This window comes from Balaenoptera ricei, chromosome 10 (assembly GCF_028023285.1).
Source record: "Balaenoptera ricei isolate mBalRic1 chromosome 10, mBalRic1.hap2, whole genome shotgun sequence".
In the NCBI taxonomy this organism is placed as follows: domain Eukaryota; kingdom Metazoa; phylum Chordata; class Mammalia; order Artiodactyla; family Balaenopteridae; genus Balaenoptera; species Balaenoptera ricei.
The window spans coordinates 81089102-81101164 of record NC_082648.1 but is presented as its reverse complement, the minus strand read 5'-3'; the positions used below and the strand labels follow the sequence as shown (position 1 = coordinate 81101164).

At 37.3% G+C, this 12063-nt stretch overlaps 1 protein-coding gene across 2 annotated transcripts in view; it reads right to left on the bottom strand.

Annotated features, from left to right (window-relative positions):
- Positions 1–1734: 1734 nt before the first annotated feature.
- Positions 1735–12063, bottom strand: part of METAP2 (methionyl aminopeptidase 2) — a 34265-nt gene continuing 23936 nt past the window's right edge. For both annotated transcript variants that reach the window (XM_059936698.1, XM_059936699.1), the window contains exons 5-11: positions 9622–9783; positions 8683–8864; positions 7426–7520; positions 7089–7185; positions 3737–3840; positions 3119–3234; positions 1735–2430 (exon numbers count right to left, since the gene is read on the bottom strand). In XM_059936698.1, coding sequence (XP_059792681.1) covers positions 2178–2430; positions 3119–3234; positions 3737–3840; positions 7089–7185; positions 7426–7520; positions 8683–8864; positions 9622–9783 — 1009 coding nt within the window. In that variant the 3' untranslated portion in view covers positions 1735–2177. The remainder of the gene's footprint in view (positions 2431–3118; positions 3235–3736; positions 3841–7088; positions 7186–7425; positions 7521–8682; positions 8865–9621; positions 9784–12063) is intronic.

Here is a 12063-nt window from a genome sequence, read left to right as displayed (position 1 = left end):
ATGAGAAAGTAGTAAGTAAGTGACTTAGCCCTTTACTTTTTAAATCCTTAAAACTAAAACCAACGGGGGGGGGGGGGGGCTCTGTATGTCTGAAGTCAAGGAAGGGGGGTACATGGGAACTCTCTACTTTATGCTCAGTTTTGCTACGAACCTAAAACTGATCTAAAAAAATGACGGCTATTAAAATAACAAAACTAAAACCTAGTCAATGAACAGAAACTTACATTTCTTACAGTACATCTCATTGTGGATTTATACATTCTGCTAAGTTGATCTAACAAAAAACAACGTGTTTTGGTTGTAAAATAATTTACTAAAGGCACTATTGTTAAACATCAAGCTAATAATTTGTTACCAATAAGGTACATCATTGTAAACATGACAAAATGGTTTCAAGAGATACATGGCTAGTAGGTGAACAATACAATTTTTAAGTAACAGCTTTCCTATTTACAAGATCATATCCCTTCCCATTCCGGGGCATGCAGTGATGCCAGTGCTCCCAACTTGGGAAGGGAGCTTCAAGCTTATAATTGGTTTGAGATCACTACTGCTAAAGAGGTTTTACAAAGCTACAAATTCTTGACTCAATTCGAAAGTTCTTGGGTTTAGAAATCAAGATACTTTATACCTCCCACCAAAGCACATCAGAAAGGTATGGACTCAAAACCCCAAAAGAGCTAGCTGGAGGGCCCAAACCCTGTAACATGTCCAGGCGTGAATTGGTGAGCTCTGCCACTTGCACATCATCACAGGAAATGGCGAAATTATTCAAAGGTAGCTATTGAACATTAGCACCATAATAAACATGGCTCATATAGCTAAAAACTATACTGTTTATCCCACAAGATAACATTTATAGCTCTAATGTGAAAGAGCAACTTTTTAATGTATAATAAATGATTTAGTACAGAAGTCAGGTTTCTTAGGAGAAAAATGTTAAACAAAATACAAACTAAACAGCATCCCAGAGGCAATCTTATTGTGCTAAAGCATATACAAATTAAGGCTTTACCCTGCTACATAACAATTTTGAAATTACGTGGGAACATTCCCAACGAATCATTTACACGGAATTCAAGCAATCTGTTCAAGAACTGTGGGGCTCAGTTCAAACAAGTATTAGACAGCTTACATTTAACTTCTGCACTTAGCTGCTATGAGCGTCACTGTAACCTCACTTCCTGAAATACCACCCAAGTTGTTATGAATTCAAGCCAGTACAGGGGCAGGGTGTTAGAGAATTTGGTTCACTAATGAAAAAGCCTAAAAATTAACTAGAACAAGATCCAAACATGGGAAGTACTCCTGTTTTTCTTTATTTGTGTGGTTTTAAGTGCCCTTTTCGCTTACTAAGCTGAATACATTTCTCAATAAATAACTACCACTGGACAAAGGATCTAAAGGTTGAGATTTTAGTAAATCAAGGTTTTAAGTTGGTACAATGTTCCTACTAAGTTATGTTTTAATTAGATCTTTCCAATGTCAGGAGAAAAATGAAAGACAAGGACTAATATGGTCCTAAAAAGAAAATAAAGGTAAAATATTCCTAAAGCTGTATATTAATTTATGAAGATTCTCCTCCCACTTTATGCATGTATAGATCTTGTTTTAGCCACTATGTCAGAAGAAAAGTTTCAGTGCGGAGGTCTACAATCCAGATAAAAGGCTCTACATTTTCCTACATTAAGCTAAACTATTTCCTGTACAGAATTATAACCACAGACATTGAAATATAGCTCTCAGATCCGAAAATGTCTTTATTTTTTAGAAAATGGATTCCAGGAAGGTTAAAAAGCAATACCAGAGGGTATAGGTGCAGAACTGGATGTAGTCATTCAAAGCATTCAATTAAGAATACGGCAATATAAATATCTGAAAAGCATCTCTTAGGTGTTTGAAACAAAATGTATTAGGTCATTCCTAATTAATTGGAGCTTTATAGCATTTCCTAGACAGAAGGAAAACAGTTAACATTTCAAAGTCCTGAAAGCTTTTTCCTTGGTTAATTACATTAAATGGTTTGCCTTTTATCAAATTCCTTCCTTTTTAAACATGGATAAAAGTATTACATAGGTCCACTGTTAAACAGACAACAGGTTGCAAATTAATTCTGGTATAATGTATTCCAACAAAGCTTAGAAAATAAAAGGTGTTGTGGTGGCTCTGGACTAAATTTAATAGTCATCTCCTCTGCTGACAACTTCTTTACATGTTGGACGCAAAAGTATGGTATGTTCAAACTGCGCTGTATATGATCCTTTAATGTCACATAATGGTGGATATGGATCTACAATACCCAAGTCACACAGATTCTTCAGAGCCATCAAGTATTTACTTTCTCCCAAACGATCCAGCCATCTGCGGCAGAAGGCAAGGGTGCCAAAGTTTTCGTTGATGACATTTAACAAGTGTTTTGTTCTTGGAAGCCTAAGACAAGAAAATCCAAGATTAATAGTTGGCTAAAAAGTTAGCAACTCATTTCCCTCATTAAGGAAAACTCAAACCAAAGCTATGACTTCACTTACTAATTAAAGTTCAAAAAACTCTTTTTTGCTGCCTCTTCCAACATTCAAAAACCAGAATGTATAATACCCAATTATAGACGGCAGATGAATAGGAGACCAGATGAAGGCTATCTTGTATTTATGTGTCTATGCACATGTGTGTTAAATTCCAAGTACAGACTCATCAATAGTATGAAGGTGGGAATTTCCCTTTTGGGGGAAATTTCGGCAGTAAGCTGAAAGACCCGAACAAAAAATAGACACTTCAACCATCTCCGAAAAGTAAAAAAAAAAAGTACATAAAAATATAAAGTTTACCAATGGGAAAATACTAAGAACAAAAACCCAGGAATGCCAGCAAAATGATAATCTCTGAAATTATTACGCTTGTTGGAAACTGGATATGAAGAGAATACTTACATCATTTTCATCTCAGTTAAAATTTTTAACAGGACAATTTTTCTGCTGAATTATAGAAATCCACAGAACTTATTTTTAGGCCATAGAACTGTGCATTTATGAATGTGCCACTGTGGATGTCCGTCACTTTTAAAAATGCTGTTAACTGGGAAGAGAAACTCATCAGTCACATAAAAACTATAGTCTCTCACCTTATTGGCACGTGTCCAACATCAAAATTTTTCATGTAATGTGAACATTCCATATCATCATGAACCACGCCTTTTCCTGTGCTACCAAAGGTTTCAATGGCATATACTTCTCCTTCCTAAAAATATATATAACAGTCAAGGGTAGAGAAGAAAAATTCAGAAATTCAGAACTAGTTAAAATTCCCATCTCAACTTCAGGCTGAGGTAGTCCCATACCTGGCAGTCCTTATCTACCTTTTCCTGCTTTATCTCCTTAGTACTTTTGGTCTTTGTGTCGTCTATTAAAATGTAAGCTTTACATAAGCAGGGAATTTTGTTCGCTACTACTGAATACATTCCAGTGCCTACTAAAGAGACGGGCACCTACGAGATGCTCAGTAAATATTCACCAAGTGTTGAATGAACCTTTGACATGCCTCACTTCCACAGCTGACTGAGCCCCAGTCTGACCAGACACAATCTGCACACTCACACAGCCCAATTCCTGTTGGGGTGAGTATGGACGGCAAGTTAATTTTGCTCAACATACTATATACTCAACTACTACTAGCTTCATAGTTTGGTAGAAAAAAAAAGTCAAAATGCTTCGCAAAAGAACAGTGTTAATGGCATACATACCTCCATTCTTGTTGCCTCTCCTCCTTTCACAATGGGCACTGTTTTCCCAGCATGTATTCTATATGGCCCAATTGAATGGCCATTTAGATTACGGATGGGTTTCACTGGCGTAACAGAAAAAAAAAAAAGTTATTCAGGGTCTCTAAAAGCACAAACAGGTATGGCTCTATTAAATAACCCCACATTAAGACAGTTAAATACAAACTGGAAAACTACTGGGATATTGCAATGTTATTGATTAAAAACTAGAAGTAGGGAAAATGATGGAAAAAGAATAAACTATGTGATGAGGACATGATGGGGGTCCATCTAGGGAGTTATTGTTAATAAAAATACAGTCATAAAATATCATGTATATAAGCATTACAAACATGAAAAATATGTATTTTCATGGTTATGGACCAAAAGGTAATTTGAAAATGAGGATTCTGTGTCAAAATAATAGAATTAAGAAACCTTAAATTTTTTTAATTACATCAACATTTCAAATGTTAAAGAAGAAAATCTAAACAATCCCAAGGTCCTGGGATCATTGATAGAATAAACAAATTGTGAGTACATTCACACAATGGAACACTTACTCAACAATAAAAATGAAAAGCTACGGATACACTGACCTGAAATAAAACCAAATGAGCAAAAGAAGGCACAATTATATACATACGGTGCAATTCCACACACACACGCACAGTTCAAAATTAAGCATAATTAAACTAATGTTTAGGGATGCATAATAGATGGTAAAGACAAAGAAAAGAAAATGCCAATCCTTAGTACTCAAGATAGTGGCTTATTAGAAGAAGGCTTCTGTAATTGAGAAGGGGTATATAGAATGGGGGGGGGGGGCTTCTGTAATGCTGGCAGTATTCTATTTGTCAAAGGGTAAGGTTACATAGCTTTTATAATTGTTCAGTTGAAGTTTTATATTGTGTGTATTTTCAGTTTTTATTATATTCCACAATAAAGGTTAAAAGAAAAAAATCTAGTTCTGCAGTGCTAGAATCTTCAGTGTGAGTTACCTTTCTTCTAGGGCAGAATTAGGTAGCAAGGTTTTTTTTTCAAATCTTTAATAATGACAAGCATATTACAAATTTAGGGGGTGGTACAGAAAAATAAGACTCTTAATTAGCTCTTAAAAAAAAACTTCCTTCTTATATAAATGATAAGCTAAATTTATTTTAAAATTCAGCAAGCATTATTATTCCTCTAACACCTGACAAACTGACCCCCCAGGCCAACCAAAAACACATTTAAATAAAAAGATTTCTTAGCCATACCAACCTAACACATATAACTAAGTTACGTAGAAGAAGCAGGGCTCAGGGGTATCCATTTTTATAGTATACAGGTTGTGGACAGTGGCAGGCTAATTCTGGAACGAACGGCTATAAAGGTAATTTTCCAATTCTATAGCTTCTTGATCAAGGTAAATAAAACCACTCCCTTGATGGCCCGGCCTGGTTCTGTTATGTGGTTTTTGGGAATTGCTTCTTAAAGTTCAGCCTATAGTCCATTTCTTCATCTTCCCAATATCATGATTTGTCTATACTCTTTACGCTTAAACTAGTAAAAATGAATTGTCACCCTCAACTAAGAACCCTGATCAACAAAATAACTGGTATAAAAAAGTGGGTACGGAAATGATAGAACCTAAAATGTTGCATTGGCTTAGTGGAAGAGGTAAGAAAGTAGATATTAAGGATCCCAACACTGCAGGCTAGAACTGTTATGTGGTGACTAAACATTAAGTCAAATTGTCACCTAATATACCTTGAAAGGAAGACCACATGCCAACCAAAGTTGTAGAATTAGGAGAAAATAGAAGGGAAAGATGATTTGAGAGAGACATGAATACGTATTATTTGTTGTGGCACCGATTCCAAAACTGGGGGTGGGAAACAACAAATATTTGTTGAATACCAGTAAATTCCAGGCACTGTCATAAAATTTATATTTCTCAAAAACAAAACGAAACAAAACAAAACACGGTATCTTGAATCCTATTACAGTCAAAGAAACCTGGGTTCTTAGAGGGACTTCCTTGGTGGTGCAGTGGTTAAGAATCCGCCTGCCAATGCAGGGGACACCGGTTCAATCCCTGGTCCAGGAAGATCCGACGTGCCGCGGAGCAGCTAAGCTCGTGAGCCACAACTACTGAGCCTGCGCTCTAGAGCCCACGAGCCACAACTACTGAAGCCTGCGTGCCTAGAGCCCATGCTCCGCAACAAGAGAAGCCACGGCAATGAGAAACACACGCACCACAACGAAGAGTAGCCCCCTCTCGCCACAACTAGAGAAAGCCTGCGTGCATCAACAAAGACCCAATGCAGCCAAAAATAAATAAAATTAAATCTTTAAAAAAAAAAACTTTTTAAAAAGAAACTTGGGTTCTTAGAGGTGACATAATTTATCTAAACTCAAAGGTAGACCTGCCTAACCCCAAAGCATGTTTTCTTCATTAGCCCGTAACACCTCCCATCCAAGTGTGAGAAGTCTTAAGAATTTTTGACTTGTACAGACGTTCACAGGTTTAAGGATCTGCAAGAGAGCAACAAGGACAGGCTCTGTGTCAGGTCTTAGAGGAAGAACCACTGTGCAGTTGGTAGAACACCACAGTCCAAAAGTATCTACAGGGGAATGCAAAGAATGGTGAATGATGTGAATTTACTGAGGGACAAGGAAGCATGAGAGTCTCCATGCTAAATCAGATTACAAAGGAGTCAGGATTTGGTTAAAGGAAATATAGGAAACATTCTATAAGAAAGTTTTTAAGGCAGCAGTTACACAGAGCATGAGCACAGATTAGGAAGGAGAATGGTGGCTGGAGAGTGGTCAGATAAACCCTGGGAGTTGGAGAAAGGCTGGACTGACAACACCAGAAAGCACAGGTGACTCTGGGATTGTGTACACAGGCACTGGCTGGGAAAGACTAGGCAGCAAGGGGAATAAAGATTAAAGGAAGGACACACAAGGAATTAACTGGCCTCTAAATTTTGAATTCAACTTAAAAAAAAGGTGGGGAGAGTCATCAATGGAAAGGGCCTCTGGCTTCTGTCTGAGCCTGTGATTAGTCACAGAAAATCTAGCCTACATTTCAGCCATCCTGGGATAAATCCCCAGGTGTCTTCTTATCAGCTACCAGGGTAGATGACAACAATTCCCACCAGCTAGCTACGACAGAATTCCTACCATGAACAGGTCATTTCCTTTGTTTTTCCTCTGTATGTTCCCAGTTCCCAAGAGATAAAGATGAAGCAGCTGATCTAAAGAAAGAACTCAACGCTATCTTGCAAAATTATTTCTGCCAAGGTCACAGACATTTCAAAATAAGATGCATTTTTAGAGAACATACCTTGATATGTCTTCCCATCTATTTCAACTTCGTAGGATTCCATAACTTCTTGGATGGCCTCACCAACATCACATAGACGGACGTCGATTCCAGCACACTAAAAATAGAATCATGTATACTCTGTTATTCAAAGTGCAGAATTTTATAGCAACTTAACTTCTTAATATCTTAAAATAAGGGACAAGCAGAAATAACTTTCTCTATAAAAGCCTTCCATACACTGTATTACAATAACCCACTTAAAACCCTAAGGGTGGTGGACCAGTCTTACATAACCCAAACAGGCTATAAAGTGCTCAAAATATGTTGCATGAAATGGTGCTTACAATTCACATACCTTTATTCCAGTGTTAGTGGCATCTTTTACAGCTTTTAATAATGTATCATATTTGGGATTAAAAGTGACAGTAAAAGCGCAGTCAATAATCCTACCTGAAAGAGAAAATTTGTCTTTAAGTTTACTTATCAGCTAGTCAAATGATCTACTTTATAGTATCTACTCTATTAATTAACCTTGCTAGTTAACAGAAACATAAAATGATGGGCTCAAATGAAGGCAGCACATCCAGTACCCAGACAGCAATCATCATCAAAGGGAAAAAAAGTGTAAATAAGGGCTTCCCTGGTGGCGCAGTGGTTGAGAATCTGCCTGCCAATGCAGGGGACATGGGTTCGAGCCCTGGTCTGGGAAGATCCCACATGCCACGGAGCAACTAGGCCCGTGAGCCACAACTACTGAGCCTGCGCGTCTGGAGCCTGTGCCCCGCAACAAGAGAGGCCGCTATAGTGAGATGCCCGCGCACCGCGATGAAGAGTGGCCCCTGCTCGCTGCAACTGGAGAAAGCCCTCACACAGAAACGAAGACCCAACACAGCCATAAGTAAATAAATAAATAAAAAAAAAAAAAAAAAAAAAAAGTGTAAATAAGTTATACAAAGGTTTTGAAATGAAAAAATTAATTCCAGGGTTGGTACATACTACTTCAAGACAGCACCAATTCAATATTCACCCAGGCAGTTATACAAAAATATAAACAGAAACAAATCAAAGTGAGAAAAGCCTGGGGAACTAAGGAACAGCACAGTGGGCAGAGAAAATGTATAGGTCCACAGGACACTAGCCATCAGACTAGCTTCTCCAATTTAGTAAAACCTCAGGTAAGTATTTAAATCTAAGCTTTGCTTTCTCACCTGTTAAGTGAAAATAAAAGGTACTTACCTAACAGGGTTTGGGAGAGAATATAGAAAAGTTAACAATTATATATAAAGGTTGGTAAACTCAAAGGTTCTAAGTAAATGTTGTTATTATATGAATAAAAAATGTCTACAACAATGAACTGAATGAGATGTAAGATTCTATTTTTCATGCCTTGATACAATAGGTAATAAACCTCAATTATCCAACAGTTTTCACTGTACTCCACTAAGTAGGATGCTTTAAAGTAAATCTCAAAATCTGCCTCAACATAGCTCTACTGAAAAGTGAGGCATCAAGAAGAAAACATGAGAGTTCAGTATCTACAGCCCCACCCAACAGGGACAAGACTAGAGTTTTCAGGAGGAAGGTAGAGTGGGAATTATTTCTAACAACTCACCACTTATATGTGTTCCAAAGTCTATCTTACAGATGTCATCATACTGTAATACTGTTGTGTCACCAGCATTGGGAGTATAATGGGCAGCACAGTTATTCAGAGAACACCCAGTAGGAAATGCCAGGCCTGCGTTTAATCCATTCTCTTTTATTAACTTCCGTGAACAGTCTTCCAACTTTTCACTTAAAAAAAAAAAAAAAAAAGGAATTTGTTTACTTTTATGTTCCTACCCTTATATACCTTACAGCTCATCAACTCCAGAAAGTTTACTAAAACTCTTAAATTACTTTCTGGGAGTGATCTGAGCACTTTCTGGATGTGACTAAATAACAGTCCTTTGACGCTATGAAAACAGTAGTTCATCTCTAAAAAATAAAGAGAATTTAATTCCACTAGAAATCTGGAGAAACAGAAAAACACGATCCACTTTCAACTTGATTTACCAGGAAATAAGATTCTTGACTTAGACTTAATTTAAATGCTGATTACGTTATATTTTCTCAATGTTGCATGTTTTGAATATTCTTGGGATCAGAGTATTAAGTTGCCCTATAGCTTATTATTTCTCAAGGGGAAAGCTGGAGAAATAATTACTTTTATTGATTTCTTCATTGCATTATAAATGTTTTGTGTCCCAGAATTTTAATTTAATACGATTTACTGGATAACAAAGTAACAGATTTCCAAACAGAAAATAAGAATCAGTAATGTGTACATTTGTACACATGAGAGTACATGAGTACAAAATAGGGTGAATGAAGTTGCAAATGTCCTTATGGTTTCCTCATTACATCGACACTACAAGAATTTAGAAGGTATTTCTAGAACCTTCACTTAAAGTTTTTTGGCAAAGCATTACATAATGAAAGCCAAACATTACAATTGGAGAGTTAGCTCTAAATTTTTTTTATCATGTTCTTACAAAAACATCCCTTTTACCAGATTTCTATCATTGTCATCCCAGGCTTGATCCAGCTCATGACATATTTTCTAACTTGTCGATGTGCTTCTGCAGCTTCTCGAAAATCGTTCCAAATCTCTTCACTAGCTTGATCTAATGCTTTCTTTTCTTCACTTGTAGTTCTCCAAGCAGCTGTTCGCCTTTATAGTATGCATAGTATAGCATTAGTCACTTAATAAACAGCAAAATAAGCATAACAGCTGAAAGATAAAAATACACTAACATATTTTGGACAAAAAATTACATAGTTTCTTTTATTAAAAGTCGGCAAAGTTTCGAAATACAAGTACCCACACAGGTACAACCAAACCTAATCAAGTTAAACCTTTCTTAAGACTCTTAGAAAAAAAAAAAATCCTCAAGTGAGATTTTATCCATAGTCAGAGGGACTAATACCCTGCACCACATAAAATAACACAAAAGTAGAGAACCAGAAAAGTCAGAAAAGAGTCCTAGAAACAAAGCAGAGGGGAGGAAAAAAAGTCATCCTTCCACGTGAGGTAATATAAATTTTCAGGATGCACCAAATATTAACATTTAACTTCACCAACAGGGCAAGTACTAATCCAAAGACTTGACCTGGCAACCTGCATATATCTTCCTCAAAACATAAAATATTATGTGCTTTTGCAGGATTTTTCTAATTGTATATATATTAGAGGTAATCTTCCTTGAAGGAGATGGCTCATATTTTAAAACTGCCAAGGATAACGAACAGATTTTTATATTCAGTATTTGCAAATGAGAAGATCTACTGACTCCCTTTTTAAGCAGTACATTTCAAAAACAATAACTGCTTCAAGTGAAAATCTTTTTTAAAGTTACAGCTTTCACAAATTCTTAAGCAATACTGAATACAGAATTCACAAGTCAGTGATCACGGAAGTATAAATTATACTTAGTATAAAAGTGATGCCTTCAAGAAATAACTCTTATTTGCCTCAAAGCCAGTGGTCAGCAAACTACAGCCTGCAGGCAAATCCAGCCTGGCACTTGTTTTGTAAATAAAATTTTTTTGCAACAGGACTTCCCTGGTGGCACAGCGGTTAAGAATCCGCCTGCCAATGCAGGGGACACGGGTTCGAGCCCTGGTCTGGGAAGATCCCACATGCCGCAGAGCAACTTAAGCCTGTGCGCCACAACTACTGAGCCTGCGCTCTAGAGCCCACGAGCCACAACTACTGAAGCCCACGTGCCACAACTACTGAAGCCTGCGTGCCTAGAGCCCATGCTCTGCAACAGGAGAAGCCACCGCAATGAGAAGCCTGCGCACCGCAATACCCCTGCTCACCGCAACCAGAGAAAGCCTACACACAGCAACGAAGACCCAACACAGCCAAAAATAAATAAAATAAAATAAAATAATTAATTAAAAAAAAAAAGAATCCGCCTGCCAATGCAGGGGACAGGGGTTCAATCCCTGGTCCAGGAAGATCCCACATGCCGTGCAGCAGCTAAGCCCGTGAGCCACAACTACTGAGCCCGTGTGCCACAACTACTGAAGCCCGCACACCTAGAGCCCATGCTCTGCAACAAGAGAAGCCACCGCAATGAGAAGCCCGTGCATCGCAACAAAGAGTAGCCCCCACTCGTCGCAACCAGAGAAAGCCTGTGCACAGCAACGAAGACCCAACGCAACCAAAAATAAATAAAAATAAAACTAAAAAATAAAAAGTTAAAAAAAAATTTTTTTTGGCAACATAGCTATGCTCATTCATTTATATACCATCTATAACCTATTTTCATGCTACAACAGCATAAGTGAATTAACATTCAAGACCTGAAATATTTACAATATGACCCTCTATAAAAAAGTTTACCCAACTGCTTTAAACTACAGCCCCCTAAGTTAATGCCCCAAAATGTTTTCAGAGTTTTTGTGTGTGTCAGCATCAAGTTCATTATTATTACTTCCTATTGCAGCAGCTACCTGTGCCAACACCTACTTCCTCTGATTTGCTACAAAGGCCCAAAGGAGCTGTCCTATGTGAAATTGAGGGTATTTAAGAGTCACAGAGGCTTCTATAGCTTATTTACTGTTGGGAAATATATTTTGGATCTATCTACTGCTGTTATTAGAAAACTGAAATATTATCAGTTTAAGGTCAATTTTAAACCCCTTACATACTTAAATGTATTATCAATTACTTTTATAGGAATAGTAAAAACTAAGAGGCAACTTGTAATCAAAGTATTCAAACAAACACCCTAAGAGCAGAAAGTAACAGGATAAGATCCTTTAAAAAGTATATTCTCAAGATGTGACTCAACCTTTTTCAGCTGCAGTACACTTACAGTTGCTCGCTCCATGCCCGGACAGACAAGCCACAATCTCCTGACCTCTAGTTGTAACTCTAGCCCTGTCTCTCCCAAAAGTCCAAAAATCTTTCCTGAAAAGCAGGAATCCAAACATTCTAAGA